This window comes from Stigmatopora nigra, chromosome 10 (genome assembly GCF_051989575.1).
Source record: "Stigmatopora nigra isolate UIUO_SnigA chromosome 10, RoL_Snig_1.1, whole genome shotgun sequence".
In the NCBI taxonomy this organism is placed as follows: Eukaryota; Metazoa; Chordata; class Actinopteri; order Syngnathiformes; family Syngnathidae; genus Stigmatopora; species Stigmatopora nigra.
This window is the reverse complement of record NC_135517.1, coordinates 4635427-4662799: the sequence shown is the minus strand read 5'-3', so window position 1 is coordinate 4662799 and position 27373 is coordinate 4635427. Positions and strand designations below refer to the sequence as shown.

The following is a 27373-nucleotide window of genomic DNA, read 5'->3' as shown; positions in this document are numbered from 1 at the left end:
CTGGCTGACACTAAGTCAAGAGATGGCACTTGATCAGTCATTTGTAAGCTTGTAATCTTGTGTGTTCCTCGTACATCCACTTCAGTATTCCTGAAATAGATTTAAAATTATGACTCAATCAAGTGTGTATGTTAGATTTATGCAGTACTTGAGGTCGTATCAGTCTGTAGAGATTTATGATTAAGATCCGGGAATGAATGGATTAGGCAGCCCAGTGACCAAGTGGTTAGTGTGTCGGCTTCACAGTTCTGGTATCGAGGGTTTGATCCCAGGTGGGTTCTTTAATGTGTGGAGTTTGAATGTTGTTCCCAGGCTTGTGTGGGTTTTTTCGGGTCAAAGATCCAGGTTGTCCTCTGCCTGGTGACCATAGTTGGCTAGGATAGGCTCCAGCACCCCCTCCGATGCTTGTGAATATAATCAGTTGAGAAAAAGAACCAATGTATGAGATTAGATGGGCTTCTGCTGAAATTTTGTACTGTAGAACAAAAAAATGCAAACAAAAGAAGGCCATCTGACATTTTTTTTTGTTTCAAAGAGTTGCTGTACCCAATATAGTTCAAGATCAGTAGAGGACGTGTTGATCTACATTTGGCGTTTTATTTTTGCCCCAGGCCGTAAGACCGAAAAAGCTCATTAATGCCATGCCCAAATGTCAAATGATGGTCACAGATGATCGCTAAAAATCTTAAGGGTAGATTTATTGTTTGGGTAGAAGGGGTCTAACAAATGAGCAAGTATTCATTTTGGAAAAACCCATGAAGCATAAAAAATAACCAACCTATATTATTGATGAAGTATGATTTCTAAAAGTGCCTTCACTCCTAAACTAAGTGAGCAACAGATTTTTTGAGTTTATCAAACGAACAGCAAAGATTTTAAAGTGAAAACATGGCTGTTCTCCAAGATTGTTGTCCTTCAACTCTTAAAAAGACTGTCTTGTCATTTGTGTTTTAATGAACATGGTGATAGCCTTCATACTTAAGCCAGACTTGCTTTGAACAAGGACCTCCTCTGCACATCACCACATTTACCCGTTCACCAGAACTCTAAAAAATGTACACCATGTGTCGATAGCAACGCTGGAAGAGAAGCTGGGCTAGAACAGGCAAGATGAAGAAAGTAAATCTTTATTATATTGGCTGCTAATACAGAATTACCTCTGTCTTCTGCACCTTTTTATTGTTTCAGAGCCCACCCTATTCATCAAAAAAGCCTATGTAGCCTCGGGGAAAGAATTGCTTTTGAAATAACTTTCTCTCAACAAACCCTCTGAGACATTTCTTAAGGGAATCGGATAGAGATGAAAATAACACCATTTGTGAGGTTAGGCCATGGTAGAGCCCAATGGCTCTAATGCTTTAAGAAAGTTAGCTGTATATGTTTTTAAATGTATGTATTTTTCAAATGGTCACATCCAGTTTGGAGTTAAGATGCTGTCATTTAATTTGGTCGTCTGCAGCAAGGTGGACAACCATCATGTCTGTGTACTGTCTGTGACGAAGGTAAATGCTCTACAGTCCATCCCAAAGTCTCATATTCTGCTTCACTTGAGCCTATCAAAGTCCCAGAAGTCTGACCTGCAGCTACTTGAAAGAATCTTTTAATATATAGGAAGCAGCTTACTTAGTGCTTAGACACTTGAGTGACATTTCAAATACATTTTTATGATTGCTAAAATTTATGTCAATCTTTTGCCTCTAGTTAAGTCATAATTGCTGGGATTGCTTAAAATTTTTATATTACAAAGGGGAATGAGCTCTAGTGGTAGAGTGCTCAAAAGACAGTTCATACCACTTACCCTGTGGCTAAGGGGTTAGAGCATCAGCCTGTGAGCAAAAGTGTCCTGGTTCAACTCCAGGCCTGTGTATACCAACTGCTTTAAATTCTTATATTACAAAAGGGAATTAGCTCTAGTGGTATCGTGCTCACAATACTGTTTCTGTGCCTACTATGTGGCTAAGGGGTTAGAGCATCAGCCTGTGAACAAAAGTATCTCACCTCTTTGGTCCTAGGTTCAAATCCTAGTGCATGCAAACATTTTCCCACTATTATTCAGGTAAATGAAAAAGATAAATGTACAAGTACTACTGCTTTTTCTAACAGAGTGGTGGCCCAGTGGATAAGTCATCAGTCTCCCACCTCTGTGGTCCTGGGTTCGAATCCCAGTGCATGCAAAGATTTTCCCACAATTGTTCAGGGAAAAGAATAAGCATTAATGTCTAAGTGTCTAACTGAATAAGTCTTCAGTGGTGGATGAAACATTTTGTCCAAAAAACGACTAAGTGTTTCACCCCATTTCCTTGGATAAAACTATAAGTACTACTGCTTTCTCTTACAGGTTGGTGGCCCAGTGGCTAAGTCATCAGTCTGCCACCGGTGTGGTCCTGGGTTCAATTCCCAGTGCCGGCAAAGATTTTCCAAATATTCAGTTAAAATAATAAGTTAAAATGCCTAAGTGTTTAACTTAATAAGTCTTCAATGGTGGATGAAGCATTTTGTCCAAAAAATAACTAAGTGTTTCACCCCATTTCCTTGGATAAAACGTTTCAACACCTATGTATAAGTGGGGCACGAGTTGGTGTAGTGGGTTGCACACTCGCCTTTGAACCGAGAGAACGTGAGTTCGCTTCCCGGTGTCGGCGGTTCACTGACCAAGCAAGCGGTCGAGGGTCGGCCGAAGGCCGACCCGAGAACGCCTTTCGCACAGACAGGTCCCTCCAACATTCTTCCGAACTGCCGAAGGCAGTTCGGAATTTAACCTTTTACTGAAAAGTATGACTAAGTGTTTCATATAAATTAAAAAGTTTTTTCTTTTTCTTTTTTCCTTCTTCTTATTCCACTGACCAATTCTTCTTTCCAAGTATTTTCAGCCAAACGACGGCAGCGGGAATCGAACCCAGGTCTCCCACACGGGAGTCCTGTGATCTAACCTCTGCGCCACCCAAGTGACTACACTTTTCTTTGTAATCATTTGAGTGTCTTGAGAAGAAGTCCACAGAAATAACTAAGTGAAAAAGTGTCACGACCGGGATTCGAACCCAGGTCTCCCAGACGGGAGTCCAGTGAGTTAACCTCTGCGCCAACCAAGTGACTACACCTTTCTTTGTAATCATTTGAGTGTCTTGAGAAGAAGTCCACAGAAATAACTAAGTGAAAAAGTGTCCCAACCGGGAATCAAACCCAGGTCTCCCAGACGGAGTCCAGTGAACTAACCTCTGCGCCAACCAAGTCACTACACTTCTCTCCGTAATCATTTGGGTTTCTTGACAAGAAGTCCACATAAACAACTAAGTGAAAAAGTGTCCCGACCGGGATTCGAACTCAGATCTCCCACGCAGGAGTCCAGTGAACAAACCTCTGCGCCACCAACAATTGACTACTTTCCTTTGTCATCATTAGAAGTTCTTGACTACAATTACACAGAAACAACTTAAGAAAAATGTTTCCCAGCCAAGATTCGAACCCAGGTCTCACACACGGGAGTGCGGTGAACAAACCTCTGCGCCACCAAGTGACTACACTTTCCTCTGTCATCATTTGAAGGTTTTGACTGCAAATGCATAGAAACAACTAAGGGAAAATGTTACCTGACTGGGATTCAAACCCTAGTCTCCCACATGGGAGTCATGTGGGTTAACCTCTACACCACAAATTGGCTACAGTTTTCTTTGTCATTTTTGGAATGTCTTGGCTACAAATACATAGCAACAACTAAGGAAAAATGTTGCTAGAGAGACCATCTACTTACCTCTAAGGTTAATCATATTTCAGTCACGTCTTTTCCACTCTGATGTTGATCTGAAATTCATGCTACCGCCTGTTGGTGCAAATCGAATACTCCTTATTTACTGCTTGGCTTAGTTTTTCCACAGCACGTAATTTTCAACCTTCTCCATGACTTGCCACAACAGTTTCTCAAGTACCATAGAGTATAAGTTGCTGTTTCAGTTGATTTGTGATAATGTTTTGTGGTTGAGTTTGTTTTGGTATTTTGTGAATTGTTGTTGTTGAATTACATTACAGTGAAACCTTCATTGTCTATCTCCCCAAGCATATTTAGTTTGAATTCTGAATTATTGTGCTTTGGAAATTTTGAAATTCAAATAAATTGTGTTTTTGAATGTAAAGTGCACTGAGAGTACGTAATTTTCTTCAAAAATGAACCCAATTAACCTAAGTTAAATCAATTTGGATTGTACACAAACCTTCTCTTGGTGGGTTTTACCTATCATACCATACCAATACGTCTTTAAGACACACCTTTCATCAATCCGATAAATACAAAAAAAACATAGTAAATGACTGAAAACATAAATAATTTCAATGTTAAAATCAGAACAAAGACACTACTTATGCGCCTTAAAATTAGATGCAACTCGTCCATTGATGGTTCACCTTTCAATTTCATTGGATTAAAAAGCAAACAAAAGTATCTTAACTTAGTTTTTACACTCTCTGCAGCAGCACATATAGTTCAGATACTGTATTGTCTTTGAATAAATTACAGCAATGTTAAATCTATAAGATTATGGGCATGCCTTTATAGTGTAAACACAATAATATGGGCCTGCGCTAGGAAAGACAACGTCCTTGCCAGCAGCTCCTCTTTGGAAGCGGAAATCGCAATCAGATGCGAGTGGGTGATGTGGTGTCAAATCTTCATGTGACTGACAAGTGACTTTGTAATCCATTCTGTTGGTGTCACATTTGCATGAGGAGGTGTTGGCACACTGTGAGTGTGGGACATTGGAAGCAAAAAGGTGGAGGTAGAATAATGGGACCCAACAAACCTATTTATAAGGAATTTGAACTAAATACTAGTGCCTGATGGTGACTCTTCTACTCATCTATACTGTAAAAAGTACTGAACTAATGTGTATAATAGTTTCACCATTCTCGGAGGAGTCTATTAGTCATGGAGATTCAGATGGTATGATAACCTTGAGCAAATATATTGCTGTATCTTAGTATTGTGATTGTAGCTCCAAGATGTATTATTTTTGTGTACAATTGAGGTTTACATACACTGTGCAAAAACACATTTTTAAGGATCTAACAGCATATAAATTTCATGACTTTTTTTCCATTTCTGTCTTTCAGAATCCATTGAAGTGCCGTTATGTTGTGGGCAGCATTCTGTGTGAAGGCGAAGAGAAACCAGATGAAGACTTAAAGAAGCTTTATGAGAAATTTGGCTTTAAGATATTTTGTCTGCCTGAAGTGAATCATGCCGTGATCACCAGCTTCCCCTACGCTACATCTTTTTCCTGCATCCTTGGACCACACAAGGTTTATCCAAGGCTCAAATCCTACATTGAGGTACTGACTCCTGTCTATCATACCATATCACACCAATTCCACCAACCCAAAATGTACAGTGTCCTCACATTTACGTTGGCTCAGATATCGTAGACTGCTATGTAGCTCTTTGGCGGTCACCAGCTGCTACCATTCAGCTGTCCTGAGGCTCTTCTGCTCTTCTACACACATCCAAACCTGCACACACAGCAATAGGGAACAATTGGTAATCTTGAAATTGTATCCTCCAAATATGCCATTACTTCTTTGGAGTCACTTACAGCCAAAAGTTACATAGAGCCAAAGTGTCAAACCTTCTATTATAACTGTCTTTGTTTATTGTTTATTCTTGCAACATTTTCCTTTCTGTTCAGTTATCACCAATTGTAATATATGTTTCATCGGATTCAGGTCAGAATTGCCTCAAGTAATTTGTAAAATTCTACTTTTTTTGCCTTAAAAAAATTCACTACTTGCTTTTTTGTGTCATTCCCCATTTGCATAATCACAAGACAAGATTTGGAAACCTTTTAAGTAAAACTCCTAACTTTCTAAAGTATTCCTTTAAAGTCCACCTTTTTAATTTCATGCCAAAATCCATTGTGGTGGTGTTTATGCGTGCAATCCAAAAATACACCAATTAAAGAAGAAAAATCCACGAGTGGATGCGAGTAGAATTTAAATATAACATACATTGAATGTCCAGCTTCACTGTGCCAATGTATTTCAATGTATGACTTTAGTAATGGCAGCAATACCAACTACCAGGATGCAGAAAAAAAATCAAACTACCACTTTGAAAACATTCCAACTCTATCCAGAAGGGCCTACGGAACAGGCATACTCAACCACTAGTTCACTTTGCTGCCGGGATCAAAATTAAATGAATTAAATGACAGTTACCTGTCCGGAAATAATAATTATGACATAACAATCTTGTATAGCTCATGTAAAAGTAGCTGAGGTCTGCTTTTTACCATACTTCTATTTGCGAACTCTATAAAAGTACATGTCACAGTCTATCAAATGACCTGAGTACTTTGACAGGTCACTAAGGGCTTCTGTTCGTGTACACTGCACAAGCTAATCACTGCCATCACCTACCTAGTTTGACTTGTGGACTGGTTAGTGTACTATGCTTGTAGCAGCTCCACAAGCCTCATGCATAATGGAGCAGGGTTTATGCACGCTTGGTCTTGAGGGTGCTATATGAATTTGCAAGAAATGCCTGCTGATACAGCCTGTATGATTAATTGAGTAGATTTAGCAGCATGCAAAGGAAACTGAAAGGAGGTACAATATGCTTGTGATGTCATTTTGTGTACCTTTACTAATTGTAGCTTTAACTCTCTTTTTGACACATTCATGCCACACTGAGCTCATTTAAAACTGGTTGGAACATTCAAATTTTGGCAAAGCAAAAATGGTTATAATTGAATCTGGTTATAATTTGTTAACAATTTGAGAGGGAGTGGACTACCAAAGCGATGTTTGCAGATAACCACTTTGTATACAGTCTATCACTGATTTTTACCTAAAACACAATTATTCTTGAATTTGTATGCCCCCACATTTATTTTAGTTTCATTTCCATGTGGTTTGATCAAAGCATATAAAAATGAAAAAGGATCTTGCAGTTGGGTGCACAGAAAACCTCTCAAGTGAGGACATCAGACATCAGAATTACTTTTCCATGTCTCTGATCAAAAAAAAAGGAGAGACATTGATGTGTCTCCATGCAGATGTGATGAACCCAGAGGTAATATTCTGCATGAAATATTAGCATTTCTTGTTCTGCTCTGCAACAAGCGCACTGCTGAAGCTTTCTGCAATTCAAGCTTGACCCTCCCTACTCATTTGTCAGCCCCTGAGGAGCCCAAAGGGAGACACAGGTGGGGCGAAGGCGTAAGGGCAATATTGCACCTCCTTTGATCCCTTCTACATCTTTAATATCTCCCAGGCTGGCTGAACTGAATCCCCCTACTCACACATCCCTACCTTAACTACGCTCTGTTCAACTTGTCTTGCATGGGTTCCTGCAGCATGATGGACATCCCATCATACGTGCAAAGGGTGAAACTGGAGTCAATACGAGAGTTTTCTATCCAGGAACGTTTTGCTGATGTGGTTGGCAAATTTTTGAGGTGCTTTTGAGATGCAGCCTGTAGTGAGAACAAGCTATGTCTCCTTCATTATTAATGCTACCATTCCATAGAACATTATTTTTGGTGTTAATATGAATACATCGTCCTCAATTCTCAAGGGTCTCTCTAGTCTTGAATAATCAACTCAATATGAGTGACAATCCGTGACCCACAAATCATTAGTTTACAGTGAATATACTGTTCAGGGTGTTTTATCTTCTTGTCTGCGGAGAAAACACCAAGCTGTGAATGCCTGAGACTATATTTAGACTCGTGTAACGTAGATGACACTTTCTTCACATTTTACATGTCTTCGCCCAGCATGTAATTAAATTATTGCATTCTCAGGCAATATAATATTCAGCTTTCGTTTATTTTGTTGCCTCAATAAACACTGCTTTTCTGTTCTATTATAGTACGCCAAAGGGCTTAGTTTCCTAAAATTCAAAATGGCATGCTCTAACGTCCTGTTTTTTAAAGATAATATTGTATCTGTTGTAGGGTACTTACTAACTTTGCAGTCTTTTATTAAAATAACCAATTTAATCCAAAATTGCTTAGTTGACAATAGATTGTGCACACTGCACAATGAATAACAATACAACCAAGAAAATGCTTGTATCTTTAAGAGAGGGTTTTTGTCAACATGGAACTTTTAGGCTCATAAGCACAACGTTTATACTAAGTGAAAATAGTTAGGATACATTTACACTGCAGTACAAGATGCTCAAATGTATTGATTCTGATCTATTCATATAGTTTCTAACATCACATCAGACATTGTCCTGTTTACGTCGAAAAAAGTGATCGTTAGATGTCGCACTTAAGAAAAAATGATATGATATGGCCTATGGTGTGAAGTCTCTTGCTTTTAATGAATTGCATAATTTGTGCCAGGGGCAAAAAGATTGTTAACGCTGAAATCAGGCTTGTTTACACACCACTTGTCTAAACTACCTAGAGTGAAAAATAGCACTCGGGAAAAGCATGATCTTTTTTGTGAGACTGCACAACCGTTCCATGTGGTAAGGAATTCTGGGTTCCAAAATTGGTGAGTCCCATTTATTGGAGTCACATGGTAAAGGAAAGATCATTGCATTGATCATTGCAAATGAGTATATATAATAAGGCTTAAAAAGGGAGAAATTGGCTTACCTGTCAGTGGTAAAATTCTGTAGGCGTTTCCGTTTTCGACTGTCAATCATACTCCTAACGTTGATCCTATTCCGTTTATCTTCTTTGCTCTATCAACACAATTGTGCATTATTATCTCATCCATCTGACCCAGAATGCATTTCTTAAGAAGAAAGCTTTTTTTTCTGTGTTTCGCTCAGTCTTTAGTTGAATAGTAAAGTATTTTAGCCTTTTAAAAATGATCAATATGCATTAGTCTCTGTCCACATATATTGACTCACCCATTTTAAAATGCAAAATTCAAGCTTAAGCATAAAATATTAAACGATGAATGAAATCGACACATAACCATTCAATCAATGTATCTAAATATTTTTTCAATAATACAACAACTTCTTTAAATAACTACGGTGGCCATCTTTGCCCATATCCAACTCATAGACACACAAAGATGGAATTGCACTTCTCTTAATCCTGAAGATTGTCATCTTGCTGATCTAGGATGCTTTATAAACAGTCAACAATTTGACCCTGATTGATTGCAAGCACAAGTATTTCTGATAGTTGCATGCAATCTCATCCACTAGAACATCACACTCAGTCCAGTCGTGTGTCGACTGTGCACACCCACAAAGGTCACAGAGGTATATTGCATTGCTGTAATTTCATCCAATCCACTCTATCTAACCTTATTCCTTACTTCTTCATACACAAAACAATATTCTTCATGTTTCATATGATTATGTAGAACCCCTGGGAATCAGTATTCATTAGAAGTATGTTATCAAATAACTCCTTCTGTTGTTTCAGGCTAAAAATGGCCCTTTTCAACAATGTGTTAGATAGCACCAGTATTAAAAAGTCAAGAATGGACAAGACCACATTGTGGTCATTGTGTGACAAACATCTACACATTCTCACAGACTAAATCCCTTAATCTACTGATTAAATCCAGTTAAATCTGGGAATACGTTGGTGTTTAATCAGATTTTCACAGCCTATTTGAAGCTTTAGTCTCACTTGGATCAAACTTATAGATCTAATTTTATGTATTTATTTATTTTTGAAGATGCTTTTGAATGTTCTAAGCTTCTGTTTTAATTCTAGTGTTATATTATGTGGAATGTTTCTCCATAGCTGACAGCCCTTGAAATCAAATATAATAAATTTGATATTACACTGACATCCTTTACACGTCAAGCTTCTCGCGGGGTCCATTTTTTAGCGCATTTTTTGTGCAAAACCTTGATCTCTATCCCGTGTGTAGTAGTCTAGACCACTAGGCAAAAAACTTGACGTGTTTTCTTATTCCTCACACCAATCCTGTCTCTTCAATCACAGTGCCATTCATACTCCTGTACCAGCATAAATTGAAAAATCCACACTTCCTTGCCACTGAGAGTGAGCAAATATTAACGGAATGCCAGATTTGTCCTCAGTATTGGACCCGTGACTGTGAACCAAAGGAGCAGATGTATCTTCAGACGCACTGGGATTTTCTGTCATTTATTCTGAATGTTGCTGCAATGCCTCTAAAATTTGATGCCTAGTGTGGTGCTACAGGCTTTTGTATTGTGAGTTTGTTTTCCATGTGATGCTCACGAGATAACCATCTTATGTAACATAGCGACAATGTTATGCCCAGCTCCTCGGGCACTTATACACCCACAGCCAAGTAAAGGATGCATATCGCTGTGGGCTCCATTCGCATGTTGGGAATATTCTATAGTGCCTTACTGGAACTTCACATTGATATTTTTTTTTAATGTATTTAGATTATTTTACCATACTTTGAATATCCTGGTAGGTGGAGCCTAATTAAACATGATTGAACTGCGGTGAATGCAGAATTGGCCCTCAAAAAGGGTTAGATCATGTCTAATTGATACCAGGCGCTTGTTTGACTAGAATGAATGGAATATTTAGAATATATATATATTTTTAAAGTAAAAGTACGTAACATGACAACATTTAAATGATTCTGGTAACTGAGTTTTAATGGCAACATGATAATAATTAGACTAAGCCAACAGGTAAACAAGATGGGGCGTATTTTGCATCCATAATAGAGTTGTCATCCCATAGGTCGTATATGCAAACCCCTGCCTTAGTATCCTTGAGCAAGATCCCGAATCCCACATTTCACCTGATGCTGAGTGATGAATAGAAAAGTGAGGAGACAGTGTCAAAGAGCAATGAAGGTAGACAACATGGGGGTCCAAATAGAGAAAGGAGAAACATGGGAGACACGACGTGTTCTTGTTTTTGGCTGCCTCTCAGCCATACGCTTTCTGTGCTACCCAGTGTTATGGCTGTCTTGTAAATTATGCTGATTTACTACTCTCACTATGTAGCATTTATCCTTTTTACACATACCACTGCGCAATGCTTTCAGAGGGAAGTGCGTGCTATGAAATAATGATGACGTACTGAGGAGAAATGATCACAATAATTTTGTCAATTGGTGACAAAAAATGACTAAACACATCTGATAACTAAAATTACTTTAAAAAAATACTAAATAAAAATAAATTGCCCCAATTTAGAGTGTTCAAACAGTTTACCATTCATGTTTTTGGAATGTAAGAAGAAATCCAAGTTCAGTGATATTTTAGAGATTGCCTTTTAGGAAATTGGGTGCAGGTTGATAACATTTTATGCCGTTATTGTTTTTTAGGACAATGGGTACTCCTTGTGGACATTTGCTCTGAGTGCACATCACCACAGCTGCATTTGGGAGTTGCACTGGGGGGGCAATGTTTGTGTTAAATCCACATCTCTCATTAAAAGAGATGAGTGGCTTTTGTGGTGCCTGGAGAAAATTGTGCACGGGTGCAAATATTGATTCTGTTTATACTACTCTCCCAGTGGGACACGTGTTGAAGGTCTACGTAGATAAATATTTGAACTGATTCTAATGTTCAGAGCCGGAAGTCACTAGAATATGTCAACAATATGACACTCTTATCATGAAAAAACAACAACCTGACACAAAATTATCTTAGACTTGGACAGAGACATGATTTAGTGAAATGTGGGAAATTTATTTTCTAACTAAGAATAACTGGAGTTCCAAATATTACCTTGTGGTTATCTTAAAAAGGTTTATGGTTAATAGTATTTGAAGTTAAAAGCACATATTGTGAATGGAATTGAATCTCCAAAATGTTTAGCTATTTTATTGACAAAATGGAAATAATTTTAAAATAATATTGCATGTAATATATTTTCTGCACTATAAAGCCCTGTAGTAGTATTAATAACATAATAGAACCAATAGTCTTTAGTTGCAGCTCTATGATTTATAATAAATTAAAAATTAATATTAAACTAATTTTGTTACTTTTTGTCGCCATAGCAGTTATCCATCTTTCTACATTTGCATAATTTACATTATAAAATAATGTGAAACAAGGATGGTTTTAAATTGTTTGTAATAAAACTGTTCTACATTCGAATCAGGAATTACATTTGTATTCTTATATTTTTCCTTCCCACATTGTCCACAGCAACATAATTTTTTGGCGAGGGAAATATTTTTAAATAGTTTTGAGTCTGTTTAAATATGTATGAGGGTTTGGTATAGAATGGCTGTGGAATATATTCGGCCTAATGAAAAAGGGATTTATGTATTTTACGGAAATAGAAGCATTTTTCTATGTCCAGAAGGACAGAAGGTGGTTGTGAATTCGGTGTTCATTTTCACCGTGCACCCGCTTGTAAAGCTGCTAAATTCACGGTGGCGAGATAATACAGTAGGTGTTGATTAAAAGACAGGGACACTGAAGTGCCAGGTCTCTAAACAGTCTGTACACAGTTTGTGGTAAATCCATTTTTGGGGGGTTTTAGGGAAGGATGCTATCTTGGGCGTGTGTGGACACAGCACATGTAAATAAAGCCCCAGCCAGCATGATGTGTTTCAGTGTTGCAGCTGAGTTTATTTGCCATGTAAGAAATAAAACTGGTCACTCAGATGTGTTGTGTTGTGTGTGTGTGAGCTATTCCATTAGATTAGCCTAGCAAATTGATTGTAAGCTCGTAGTCGTTCATCGGAAAGTGCCGCTGATTGCAGAGGTGGGTGAGTGCGTTGCCTCCTAATTTGATCTCGCTGTAGCTAATGCTGTGTGCATTATAGCAGACAAGGCAGATTGGGATTAATGTGGCCATCAGATGAGCAGGAATGGTGTGGAGGAAGTGGGGGTGGTCTGTTGGGGATAGCACTTAGAATTGGGATCAATAAAAGTTAAAGAATGACAGAGGCGTGATCCATTCACAAACATGTCCCTAGGAGCCTATCATAGTAGGGTGAAGGCAAAATATGTCCTAGACTGGTCACTACTGAGCCGTAGGGAAATCCAGACATTAGAAAAATAATTAATATTTCTGCATTTTTATACAGTTGAAAACAGAGTTGCATCGCATCTACTTGCATTTTCAACAGATTTTGCTCAAACTGATTTAAGCATGTTAACCAATTCTTTAAACTGGCAATATTCAGAATTATTTTTTTTTTTTTTTGCAATATAAGAAAATAAATTAACACTTCATACAGTTGGTGCAAATAATTAAATTCCCCATAAAATACTGAATAAGTTAAGGATACATTTGATCTACTTTTACATTAACTTTTGACACTGATGTGTTACGAAGTGCTATATTATGTAATTTGTTTTTGCCGACTTTGAAGACGTACTTTTCTGGAAGTTTTGGATTGAACTTTAATCTTTATAACCTCATAGTTCCCTTCCTTGAAACTAACTTCTTAAATAAAAGCAGACAAAAAGAAAGCAAGTATTTTAGTGAATAACGATAATAAAAGGTCTGTTCTGCCCTCTGTCCCTGTCCACCTACCCTGGCCACATTCACATTGGAAGCCAAATGTCACATTAGCATGTCCAAGACTGTGTCTCACGGCTGTGTTCTATTGATGCTTCGAACTTCCCTATTGAGGGGGGCACTGCGGTTTCTACTGTGGTCCTTCCACTGTTTACCATTCAATTCAGACTTAGAGAATAGGCTGTTGATCGGGCGATAGTTTTAGTATATGCGATACTTTTAGTATTGTCATATAGTGAATGTTAAATAAATTAATTTCACAAATTTGTCATCATAATTTGGTGTTAAAATGAAGGATCTTCATACTCAATCTTGCTTAACCCCTACTATTATTATATTTCTGAGTTAGATGAAAAAAAGTACTACAGGAAGTCTTATTTGAGAGTTCTAAGTAAATAAAAACATTTGAATTCTGCTGCTTGAAGGTTGTACCAGGTATTTTAGATCTAGTCTTATATAATAATATCTTTCTTCCTCAATTTGTAAATAGAACCTTCTATTGATATGTCAAAAGAAAGCCTTATTCTGGAGGTGGCTCTCAGCCATGACATCTTCTTTTGATGGCGTAACTGTGGGAAGGGTGATGTGTGATATTGTTATTATGACGCCCCCACTGCCCTCCACTTCTCTATGGTCTGTTTAAACCTTGACGAACGCATGTGATGTTTCCAAGAGACGTGCTTGGCATTGGGATCACACAAATGTGACTACCAGAAGCTATGCGCATGTTAATCAAGTCATATTCATCACGTTGCCACTGTTGTTTTTTTTTTTTATTCAAATGCAAGTTCTTTGGCAGCCACAACACACTTTTTCAACTGACATAATTATTAACTCTGACCACTAATGCTATATTTCCCAATTAAATACCATCCCAAAAGTACTTGTGACTTTTAACTTAGTATGCATGCTATCAGGGTAACTAAGCCATTTTAAAAACATTAAAAAAATGATGTTCACACTGCATGAATTTAAAAAAAAAACCTGATATGTGCGCATCGGAGCAAAGAAATCGGAATTCAGTGTGAAGATAGTCTTAAAGATATTCCACCCCAATCATGCTAGAAAGCTTCTTCAATTTTTTTTGATGTGCGGGCTATTGACAACTATTCTTACTGGATTTTTAGATAGCAATTTTATAGCCAAATGATACAATTTATTGTCACTGAGCAAAGTAGGGAGGCATGTAAAATATTTTCCTATTCTTAGCGGGGAAGGCGGTGGAAGAAGCAAACAGCCTTCATGTGCCACTCATGGTGGGGCTGCTTATGTCTTTAACACATCTTACCGAAGCTCCTCTATAAATGCCAATCGAGGCAGTTGTGTTTATTACAACCATTCAAGAGGCTGTCGCTCAGAAAAGCAAGACAATGTGATGGCCAGTGTGAGAATAGCACAAACATCTTCTCGCCGCTGAACTCTGCAGCGCGTTAGACGTGATGTGATGCACTCGAGTGCAATGAAGAGGAGCGAATGTGCATGAAGAGTGAAGAGTTCATGTGGCCATGTGGACCACTAGACAGCTTCCCCCCCGCTTGTCTGTTCTGCTTTACTTGTCTAGCAAACCGCTTGAGCTCAACTAATTGGATAAAGCTGTGTTGTAGTATTGATTCAGTATATTGATAAATGATATGGAGTCAGTTTATTTTGTCGTGGACATTTTTCAACTCAATGGATGCAATTTCACAAAACCCATGTGCAATTTAGTGCCTTGGTCATTGTAGCAAAACTCTAGTTGTTGATTTTTAATTGAATATTCGACGTAGGGTATATACTGCAATTGGAATTCTCTAAATAAGACATTTTTGTGCAGGTATGTATGGGTATGTGATGTGACTCACCAGTGAAGCTTGAGTTTTAATCAGTTGTTAAGGAGGGATACAGCTCGGATCCATCTTTGACCATGCGCCAATCTGCTATGCTTTCATTTGTGGGCGTCCTTCTCACCAGCATAAAATCAGCTATGAGGAATTCTTTCATACGAATCCTCATTCTACCCACGGGACACGTTGGCAGCAAGATTTTTCTCCACATCTTCATGTCTGGGGAACTTTTTCGTATTGGGCTGAAAATGAAGATAAATAGTTGTGATGGTTTTCATGTTGCAAACGAGGGACAAATTAACATTTCCTTCCGCAGCTCATTTATTTGCATATTCTGCATATGTTCTCAGCCCATGGGCGGCTTAACTGTCAACTTGTTTGGAAAATGACAACAGCAGTTAAATGAACGGAAAAAGTTACCATTCAGTTATGTTTGGAAACTTTTTGGTTCATTTTATTGAGTTCAAATAAAACAAATAATAGTCTAATAGTGGACAAATTGTGGCAATCAACATCAATCCAATTTTTTTCTTGGGGTTTTAGTTTAGAATCATTGTAATGACAAATTAGAAAATTAAAAAATATTTTGTTTTGTTTTCAAAAGCCCACTTGGAGTGTTTTGTCCACAGCTTAAAGGCGCTTAGCAGTCAGCCGTGGTTGTGAATCATTTTGTGAGATATTTATATTTCCATCACAAATCCAATTATATAGATGATGTTAACCTGGGGGCATTGCATTGGATGAACAAATGGAATTATGGTTGATGATATTTATAAAATCTATACATACCAAATGGGAGCTGTTGTTTTACTTGAGGGGGAAACCAAGTATAGTTGTTACAATGAATTGAAAACATGAACTGAAATAAGTTTTTTTGTTGTTCGGTACTGCTTGCACTCTTGTAAGACCTTATGGGGGGGATCTTAACAAAATTCCCCCTTTTCCTACTCTATCTTGTTATTGACACATTTTTTTTTTGTTTTCTCTAAAAAAGGGGGAGAGATGATGTGCAATTCCATAAAATCAAGGCAAATCAAACCCATTTTATCATTTTCACAAAACAGTTTAACAACAGTATGATACCTTAACCTCACCAATGTCCTCCTGGCAAGTGCTCTATAGCTAACTCAATCTGGAATCATCACCCTAACCTCAACAACAACCCAGGCAACTCTAGCTGATGGGAAGCAAGACTGCATGGCTGACTGCTGTTCACCCAATATTTTTTAAAATGTATTTTCATCATGAAAAAGCACCCCTAAGCAGCCGCTTAGTCATTATAATGTCTTAGGCCAGGTCTACTTGCCCAGTTTAGATCCAGTTAAAAGGTCGAAAACTGCAAATGTCTCCAACTAAAGACCACATTTACCTCCTTCTTTGATTCTACTTTTATTGCAGTCTTTTGTAAGTACTGCACACAGGCAGTCCTGTTATTAGGTTTAAGTGAAATCTGTTAGCAGAAGGTGCTGTTAATTGTCATCATTAAGCCGTCGTTAATGCCATGGTGATGGGGCCTTAATTGGTGGCCTGTGATTCAAGCATGGATGTCTTTAAAAAAAGGGGGGGGGGGGGGGGGGGACATGGTGCCAAAAGAACAGCAATGTCAGGATTGGAGTATCTTCCAAGTCGCGATACTATATTTAGACTAAAGTCTCTGGTGTCCTACAAGTGCCATCAGTGGATTGCAGTCAGGTGCTTCTTATTTTCTACAAAAATCTCATTGGTCAAAGTGTCTGTGCTGGATCAGTTGGTACAAAACCTGCACCCACGGTGGCCCTCGAGGACTGGTTTGCCCACCCCTGTTATAGGCCCATTTTTGCATGTTGAAACACTCCCAGGTGAAGCTTAGCCAGATCGATGATGTAAGATCTCCGGAGACAACAGCCTTTGCTGACAAAGACAATACAATTGCACAGTAGCTCATCAAGCCTGCAGGTATTGATTGCATAAGTCCATGGACAGGCTACAACAACACCCCCCACTGCTACAAAATGCCGTATTTCCACTCTTCCAAAACCACAGCTTTTATAAAGCAAACCAATTTTCAGCCCCTGGTGTACAAATATTCTCACCTAAACCATTGTTTTTCCTCAAAGGGAGAATGGACTTGGTCTGGGCATGGTGAGGAAGGATGTCAAAAAATAGCTTGATTGCAGACAGAATGAAAATTCCCTGTTCCAGGGAAATGTGTTCCCACAAGGGAGAGTCCAAATTGGACACCTCAGCAGAGGTGTGTGAAAGAGTGTTTTGTCTCTTATGGGGCACGAGTAGAGTGGAGTCTGTGGCCATCATGTCGTCTCTAGTCAGCAGCTTGTGTCACAAATTGCCACCATCAGCTTTGGTATTAATTGCTCAAATCTAAAATTAGTTGGATGTGTTGTGTCTTGTGTTGGACTGAAGCGCTTTAAGCTATGACCATCCATTCCGACACCTATTTTCATCTTTTTTTTCGGGCTTGCTGTCCTGTTTGTAAGGTTTTCGAGGCATAATTGGTGTTCAAGTCACCGTGCAAACCCGATTTCATTAAAGGCATAGGCACAGAGGTAGAATTCTGCAAGGGTGTAAACATGAGGCACTCCACATGCCACTTTGTGTTGAAATCAATTGTTCTTGTTTCTGTCACGTCATTGCAGTCCAAAATATCCCTATGTCTTAATGGCTGTTTGAACAATGTCCTGCTTCAGTGAATTCTGTCTGAAAGAAGCAGGAGCAACTAAATCCCGCCTCTACTTTTACGCCTCTGACTCACCAATTTGCGGAGAGAGGCAGTGTGAAAATGACCAGAGTGTTCTGTACATTAAACCCAGAGATTGAAGAGGCCTACATCCATCGCCGAGGGTCACGATTGCCTCCATGTGGTTGTGAGTCACATGCTAGTTGGAGCTTGCCAGTGTGATGACAGGTCTGAGTGAACACTTTGTCATCTGCTCGTTTTTTCACCAGCGCTCATCCTCACCCCACCTTTAGGGCCAACAGGGACTGTCACAAGGGTTCAGTGGTACAAAGATGCATGTTCCCATTTAATGAGAAGATATACTGCCAATTCATACATTCGTTTTAAACATCACTTATAATTGTCAGGACCACAGTTGCCTATACCTGCAGACTTTGAGCGAAAGGCCGACTACACCTTTGAGTGGTCGCCAGTCAGTCAAAGGGCAGACCTAGAGACAGACAAACATTCACACTCACACACCACAACAATTATTTTAGGGGGAACTTGCCAGATATTACGAGTATTTAGCAAAATTAATTCATTACTCTTGATTTATGAACCACCATATTTCTTGGGAATTAATGTGCCAAATAGCAATAGGTAATGCAGTATAAATGACTAGCAGAGGTTTTCTTAAGATAGTACCTGGTGACAACCTATACATCACTCTGAAAGAGAGACAAATATAAAATTGACAAGAGCACATTTGCTACTATATTTATATTAGATTTACTGCATTCAAATGCTACCTTCCCCCCAAGTTTTGATGTCTGCTGCTGTTTTTATCACGACTCTATAGGAAAATCTTGTCCATTTGCAAGTCTCCTAGCACTAATCTCTTGGCCATGAGCCAAAACAACTAGCTTATCAAGTGCAACAAAGCACAGATGCATAAACTGGGAAGCAAACACAGCTATACACAAAAAGATATCAATGAAAATGCATTTTGATTCCTCCTTTTTTTGAGGTTTTAGCACATACTCTACACTCGTGTTGTAGAAGCTGTTTGTATTCCATAATGATGATATAATAGATACCAAGAATTTGTTTTGTTACATTTTGTTGGGATTTTGCTAGCACTTCTGTCTACTATTGGTAGTTCTATTTAAGGCAGGGATGCTGCATGCTCACAGAGCAGCTGCTAGAAGTCAAAGACACAGCAAAGTCCCATGAGATCATCCCCCAATTATGTATGTGTCCTTCCATATACTGGCATATACACATTCTTTACTGTCTATATAGAGAGTTGTAAATAACAAGAGCCACAGTTTGACTGCATCACTTCACACACTTTTACAGTTTCTATTCTAACACCTGTGATCACTAACAATTATTGGATTATTGCAGTGGCATAAGTGATTATACGAAAATCTGATTTAGTGACATTTGTGGTTCAATGGCTGAACTACAGAATAGTGTCAAGCTCACTTTTGACAGGACTGAAATGAGATCGTGCCTTTCTGTCAATTAAGTTCTCTCACACAGATCAATATGTCAATACTATCTAGCCACTTTTTGTCAGCTTTATGTCGTCGTTTTGTACACTTTGCAAATAGATAGATCTTAAAAACCATGACCAATCCAACCAGATTTAAAACAATTTACATTGTGTAAATTTATTTAACAACGTACGGATTAGCACTTTTGATCATAATAATAAACGGTAGTAAAGACAACTACATTCCCCACAAATACTTAGTATTTCCAATACTGTTAGAAGACAAAGGATGGGAACAATAATGAATATTATACTCAAATTCCTTAAACTAATTGTACTAAAATGTTTGTAGTTAATGTTCTCTTCCCATTTGGTGTGCAAACCTTATATTTAATAAAGTTGTATATTATATATTGTATATAAGACATACAGCTGCATAAAAAGTTTTTAAACGTGCTCTTAAAGCTTAAAGAATAAATAAATACATGTCAATATTAAAGAAGGAAGGACCATTGCTTTGTGACTTCAGGAAAATTGAGTCTCTTGTTACTAAGTAAACAGGTTTCTAACTTAAAGGTGTTGTAAAATGGAACAATCAACATTACTCAGTTCATGGATTGGAACAAATAAGAGTTTTTAACAAGGCTGCTGAATTTGAATGAAAAGAAAACTATTATTCCTTCAAAAAGGATTAAAAAAAAATCTTGGCCTGGTAGATCTCAGATGCTGAGTGTGTTTAAATTACGCCCCGCTGAAATGCCAACTGTCATTCATTTAATATCTGCATGTATATTCTATTTTGACACTTTTGTCTGCTGGTGTGGTTTGAGCTTAAATGAATTATTGAAAATATGTGCCTTGGATGAATGATGGTTGGGAAACTCTGACCTAATGTTTATTTGACATAAATACTTTGAATGCACAGAGCCACCTGCTGCAATTTCTTCCTCGCAAAGACAAAAGAAGATGGTGATGAATCACAGACTTTGTAGGCTTCTGCTGTGTTAATGAGTGAGATGATTTCCTGTTGTCATTAATAAGAAGGATTACCTGGAGCTCCTTACTGCTCCAGGGTTGATGCCACTTACAATTTGAGGGAAATATTATAATGAACATGCTGGGTACTTTAATAAGATAAATGTTGCAGGCTATAATGCTCCTCTAAACTAGCGTGTGTCTTTCCCATTTTCTCATGTATGTTTGTGCGCAACTACCTTTGTAGTAGTCATGTCTGTCTAGGTTTTTTTTTAGCACATAATGGAGGCAAGTTCAAGGAGATGGGACCTCATTTGCATAGTGAGCTGCAGGGTTGGTTTTTTTGTGTGTGTGAGTGCAAAAGATGCCAGGTGATTCATTCCAGCTCCTGGTCATATTTTGGAGGAGATTAGATTAAAACCAATCAGACAGACAAGTTCACAATGACCTCAGTGTAAAGTGTGTTGTGGGACTAACTTAAAGCGTCCAGTCTGTTTGTCTCTCTACACGTCGTGAATAGACTAGGTGGTGTTTTTCTGATGGTCATCCATGGCAACACTACAAGATGGAACTTTTTTTTTTTTTTGCCGAAAACAAAAGAACATTCACACAGTGGGGGGCAGGCAATCGTGAACATAAGTAGTGTTATTTTGCACAATCCAAGGCTCTAATCATGTTGGTGCTTGTTACTGAATTGTAGAAAAAAAATGTACTGAAGTTAATAGAGAAAAGTTAAATCACTGTAATATTGTACATTTTGCCACTTATTTTTGCAATGTACACCTAATTAGTTTTGGGGGAAATGGGATGTGTGCTGATGAAATGAATGCTCAATGTGGCAAGAGCATTAACAGTATATTAAAGTTCATGGTCGTTTGCTATTGCAAACTTTGGTTAAACACTTTCATTATTTAAACAAGGGATGCATGCGCTAGGATTCATTTTTTGTGTGTGAGTTGTCATTTTACCTGTGTTTTCCATGAAGAAACCATTAGACCAAGCATGAAACTTTTCCTCTTCCATTAGATGTCTGATTTCCAGGGATAGAACTTTAGGACCAAGATGAAATATGCCGGACTCTGTAGACAAGAATATGTTCAAATATTTATAGGACAACTCACATTTTACATACCTCTGGTGATCACATATATAGTATTTTTATATACTCCATACTACAACTTTAATGCACTAATATGGGTGGCCTTTTATTCATATGAAGTAGATGAAGACATTAGTTTTGTCACCGTGTGCATGTATTGGAACGTTATATTCACATAATTCAAATCTACTTCAACAATAGACACCACAAAGATATGGATATAGATTATTTTTGTTCCCCCCTTAAGCAGATGCATTTTATCTTAAACATGACCTCTCTTATATGTTGACAGGAAAGAAAACTATCGGCCTTCCCAAACATTGAGATTTGTTACCCGTCAGTCACCAATTATATGGTGCCACTCTCCCGCCAAACGGATTTCTTTGTCCCCGAGATGAAGGATGAGACCAAAGCTGATGTAAAAGAGGAAGAGTCTGATGAAGACCGAGGAACTGATATTACAGGTATTATACTACACGTAGGAGATAAGTGCCTAATCTCTCCATCATCGCGCATGCATAGGCAAGTGCTCAATTATTTCACGGAGAGCTCGTACAACTGATTGCTAGTGACTGAGATTTGATTCCGCTCTGTTGGCGGCGACAGCTTGCATGGTGTGCAACGACACATAAAACACATTTGACACTAGGATCACTAAGGACATGGAGATGAATGAGACTTTGTAATTGTTCTGTCATTCTATGAACGTGTGATCGAGCGCAATGTGGTATTATCACTATCGCGCGTCCACGCCTGGATGAACTGTCAACAAGTACAAATGACTAAATAAAGCACATGATGGACTGACTTGCTCTCTGTCCTTGCAAATTCAGAAATGGATGTTCAGCTCAAGGCAGGTTTTACATTTTACACACAGTTAATCTTTTGAACAAATTTGGAAGTTTGAACAGCCTGTGTTAGTGTTTTCCCAACTTTTATTGAGCCAAGGATTATATTTCCAAGCGAAAAAATGAAGTATAAATCTGAAAATGTCAGAAATTAGGTATTTTTCTGTGAAATCTTTGAGCCATGCTTAGTTACACACGGCACTTTTCTTCTTTCCAGACAATTAGGTTAATTCTAGCCTCCAAGCTTTTGTGGAAGTGTATTTGTATTGTTCTGCCATGCACTAAATTGGCATAGAAAGGTGAACAGAGATGTTATTCATAGGTCAAATTTTCAGACCAATTGATTGCAATTGGATAATTCTCTGCACTATGCATAAAGTTTCAAGTGGAAAAGTGCTTAGAAATCACTGTCTTAACTTCGACGAAGTTGCAATGCCACTATTTAGATGTGGCATAGCAAAATGAGGTTGACGTTACATAGAAATTGCGATATAAGAGGCAAGAATGACTCACTACGTGAAATACTCAAATATGAAATCTTAAACATTCAATGTTTTCACAAAAGTGACTGTCCTACATTTTTTACCCTCAGATCAGGTGTACCAATTAGCCTAAATGTCAAAGAGAAATACAAGGCCAATACATGCCTTGATATAGTCTGGGTCTAAGAAGGTTAAATACAATGGACCGAACTGCTTATATTTAAACCTTACCTTTCTTTTCTTTCCACCTTATGCAAAAAAAAAACGAAAAATAAGCACATGTTGTGCCTTTATTGGATTGCCTAAACAAAGGTTGTCATTGGTTTCAGTCCACCAGAAGTTATTTTCTCTCTCACTAGGAATATGAATATTAATATTCCTTTGTTTTATGCTCTGATACCAGCACTTAACACTTAGTCATTGGGTGACAGTAAATTCTACTGTAGTTTGAGCTATAGATTCCTGCATCTTATTAAATGGACGGTACTCAATGCTGTAGTCACAGTGCCTAATTTCAGCATTCAGTGCACTTGAGTCTATAAATTAGTATTAATGCAGTGTTTTCCAATTAGAATTAAAGACTGCAAACACTTGATAATGCAAGATGGGCATTACGATGATTCCAAAATGCTCTTTCATTCCACTTGTAAACAACATCCATCCACTCCAACTTTTTGTCTCATCAGTGCTCCGTCGGTGAACTCTAGACAGGTCTTTTACATTACCGCAGATCTATAATAATCCCGTTGGGCCCAATTTAGCAGCTGAACTAGGCAAATTTCATCGAAAAGACTTTTAGGGGTCCAGCTGGCTTCAACTGGGGTTAGGTTTTTATGACTGCACTCTGGGGTCATCTAACATGCTGAAGTACCTCCTCAGAGGGGCTTTCCAGACAATTATGACTAAATTGAGCCATTATTTTCCACAAATGTCCTTGTGTGGTAGAGGCATTTTCTACTGAAAAGATCATCTACATTCATTCAAATTCTCATTCACACCTCAGTGAAGAACATCCACTTGTTCTGCCTCTTGTTGTTACTTGCCGGATAATGAGAACATTTCTCAATCCCAGATGAATAACCAAAAGGAGCATCTTTATAGATTAGATTGTGTGATAATGACATGGTGATTGAACACCATCCTGACTGGACATGTTTTTGTAGGAACATTTAAATTAGAGTACAACAGCATCACACGTGTGTGCAACAGCACACTAAAATATGAAGGCTGTGAGCACATACCCTCTACCTGTAACCTACAGGTAACATAGGCACCAATAAGTCCGCAATTAATTATTCAGCACATTTAAAAAAAACATAAAAATTGGACTTTATACTGACTAATACAGCCACATAGCCAAGTAGCAAGAAGCTCAGATTGTAAAAAAAACGGGGACTTCACTGCCCACATATCAAGTAACAATATACCTGCTTTATTATAAACCCTTGCATGCAATTTGACTCATTTTAAACTACAACCACTTCATAGTGCAAACTCCCTTCTTATTTTTCATTTGTGTTTTGTCAATTCACAGCCATTGAGCACATTTGGGACGTCCTGTAATTTTTATCCATTACTTTAACAACATTGCATAGGCCACAATAGTCAACAACTAGATTAACTCATTGCACAAATGCGTTTCCCTGTGCAAGAACAGAAGTGGTCACGCCACTGCTTATCTGCCCCCTTGAATAGCTGGGGAAAAAAAGTATTGTTATTGGAAACAGGATGAAAAAGGATGAGAGGGAATTTTAGCACAGGGTGAGCCCAGTGTATGTATCATCTGCACAGGAGGGAGCAGCTGGAAGTAGTACCATGGTCAAGTGATGGCCGTCATAATCTGTAACATATTGCCATTTACGAATTGGACTTGGCTTACTTGCTCCAGTATGACAGCACCACATGCAATATTGTACAAGTGAAGTGAGCACACCGTGTCAGTCACATGATCAGCTTGTAATGCTTTTGGATTCCAACTGCTTCCGATCAGTGGCTTGCTCGCTTTTGTGAGCTTCGAATGAGGAGAAAAGCAGTGAAATGTTGCTTGAGAGACACTAATGAGGGAAGTTAGGCTTTTGTAACTTAGACAAAAAAAAGGCACATCACACCTTTAGGTATTGTCTTCCCACTCGTGATTTTTTTTTTTATATATTGAAGCTGAGCTACCTAAAAATAATTCAATGAGTACATTTATTAACACATTGTTGACGTGAATGATCACTTCCAGCTAAATGGATGGCATGTCTGCCTCTTCAATATAAATATTATACAATATAATTAAAGCATTTTCTTACCTATTAGTTGATGACGTTTAGCTCCAAACCTCCTGCTTGCAGCTTGGATTTTTCTTTTTTGAATGCTTATGCTAATTCAGCCTTCTGTCATTGCAAAAATATCAAAATTATTAATTCACACTGCACGATTTTTGCTAATATTCATATTTTCAGTAGTTCTCATTTGATTGGTTTAAAGTTCTTTCAAAATTGCATTTTTTTCAAGAAATTCTGGCTTATATTTTTCTTTGGTTTTATTCTAGCAAGTACAAATGCAAATAATTACAATATTTTCCATATTATTTTAAGATTTTAATGAATGAAAAAAATGCATGTATTCATTAACTGAGGCTCAAATTAAAATCTAGTAACAAGATAAATGGTACTCATAAAATATGAATGTAGATTAATTAGGTGATTGGCATTTAGTAGTTGCAAATATGCAACATCTGCTTTGACCTGGTTCATAAAGTATTTATAATAAATAAATAAATAAAACCAGATGCACACTGGTTGTAACCCCCAATAACAAATAGTATTCAATTGAGTGCCCCATAATTGGTTAACAAATACAATGCCAGTAATAGTTAGGACACTGCTTAGCACACATTCAATTATTCAAATATTGCGTGAAACCTAATTTTGCTCACTTCAGTCTACTTTCCTCATCCTAGGTGCTGACTCTCACAGCGATGCCAGTTCAGGAAGCGGCGGCCTTCCTTGGGACAGTCGAGAGACGTCCTTGGCGGCATCCACGGCCGCCTCCTTGGCCTCCTCCCTCCCTCTGAGGGAGGTGGAGGACGCACAAGAAGATGCTAAACCCAGAGACGGCAGCGATCGTGGCTCCGAAGGCTCCCTGGCTAGCGGCTCATCCTTCGAGGAGCTCGACATGGATCAAGAGTAGCAGGCGGGGAAGGAAGAAGAGGAGGAGGCCCCCTAGAGTGTTGATACGAAATCGGGTGAACTTTTGCAAGAGTAGAAGAAGTTTCCAATGAACGACATTTTGAAGAGAAGGGATATTAGCCTAGTAAATGGTGGCTTGCCAGAGAAAGAGAGCCTCGGTCTTTGTTGTTATTGCTGGTTGTCCGTTGCCATGTAACCATGTTGCTGGAATTTAAACCCATTTATGCCATATTTGAATCCTTCTGTTACACACCAAAACCCATTAAATTCTTACCATCTCATACTGAAAGTGTTGTCACTTAAAAAAAAAAAAACTAAACAAGAAGAACACACTCAAATGGCCTCAACCAATCTTCCAATGACAGATTCTTCTTTTGACGTCACTTTGTTATTTTTAGTAAAGCATTCCTTTTATAAAATTTGACTCATGAGCTTTTTTGGTTTGCAGTGCTGCAGTCTAAGTTAGTTCAGAAATATAATTCATCCTTTTTTTGTGAGGATTGTGCTTTTTTGCAGTTTTCTATGACTGCAAATGCACTGAGAAAGTCAAAAAAGCTTCACAAAACATGTATTCTGAAATAATAATGCTTGGTGGTAGTGTAGGAGATTAACTTTTACTTTGCAGGTATTTTTATACCCCTGGCATAAATAGATGAATAATAATTATTATATATTTTTTAATCTTTTGGACCAAACAAACCACAGGATTGGAACCCACTAAAATACATCGTGTGGGTGTACCTAATAAAAAGGTGCACATTCAGTAATCAGTATTCTTTTGTAAAACTATTTTATTGGTAATATTATAGCCTAAGTCCAATCAATCATCATAAATGACTGTGACGGATAAAAAATTATGTACAGCACATGGTTGTGTATATGTGTGTATATTAATAAAAAGGTAAATGCAAAGGTTCTATGGTCGCAGTTTGTGGCACTAATTTAAATAAAGTCACAGGTATTACTTGACAGTGCATCTTGTCTGCAAGAGTTATTGCACAGAGCCACTCGAGCTGAACACAATTGCTTTTGTCGTGCAGTGTGGGCGGTGGAAGCAGACATTGTTGCACATTCGTTAGCCTCTTATAACTTATTCAGCTCACTTGAAGTCATGTGCTTTTTATTTATGACAGTAGACATAGATGGATGTCTACCTTTCTCAATATGGGCATGAAAGCAAAATACATTGACTGGAGGTGCAGAGGCCAAGCCTATCCCAGCTGACTTTTGGCCTAAGGTGGGTGACACCTTGAATCAGTGACAAGGTGTCTGCAGGTTAGAACAAGTGCAATTTTAGACTATTTTAGACAGACCCAGATTGCATTCAACTGGCATCTATTGAAATTGAAACAAACAGTCTACAACACGCAACATGTTCAGGTATTTTTCAGATTCAGTTGAAAT

General features: G+C 38.1%; 1 protein-coding gene and 1 long non-coding RNA gene across 2 annotated transcripts in view; one reads left to right on the top strand and one right to left on the bottom strand.

The window, feature by feature from the left end:
- The window catches only part of tex264a (testis expressed 264, ER-phagy receptor a), a 32474-nt gene extending 5590 nt beyond the window's left edge, over window positions 1–26884 (top strand). Inside the window, exons 2-4 of the mRNA XM_077726478.1 lie at window positions 5101–5319; window positions 21756–21927; window positions 25741–26884. Coding sequence (XP_077582604.1) covers window positions 5101–5319; window positions 21756–21927; window positions 25741–25970 — 621 coding nt within the window. The 3' untranslated portion in view covers window positions 25971–26884. The remainder of the gene's footprint in view (window positions 1–5100; window positions 5320–21755; window positions 21928–25740) is intronic.
- On the bottom strand, window positions 8596–21445 carry LOC144203160 (uncharacterized). The gene is made up of 3 exons (XR_013327616.1): window positions 21333–21445; window positions 15254–15477; window positions 8596–8686 (listed from the first exon to the last, which is right to left on the bottom strand). It is a non-coding gene; the product is annotated as an uncharacterized LOC144203160 (long non-coding RNA).
- Window positions 26885–27373: the final 489 nt, after the last annotated feature.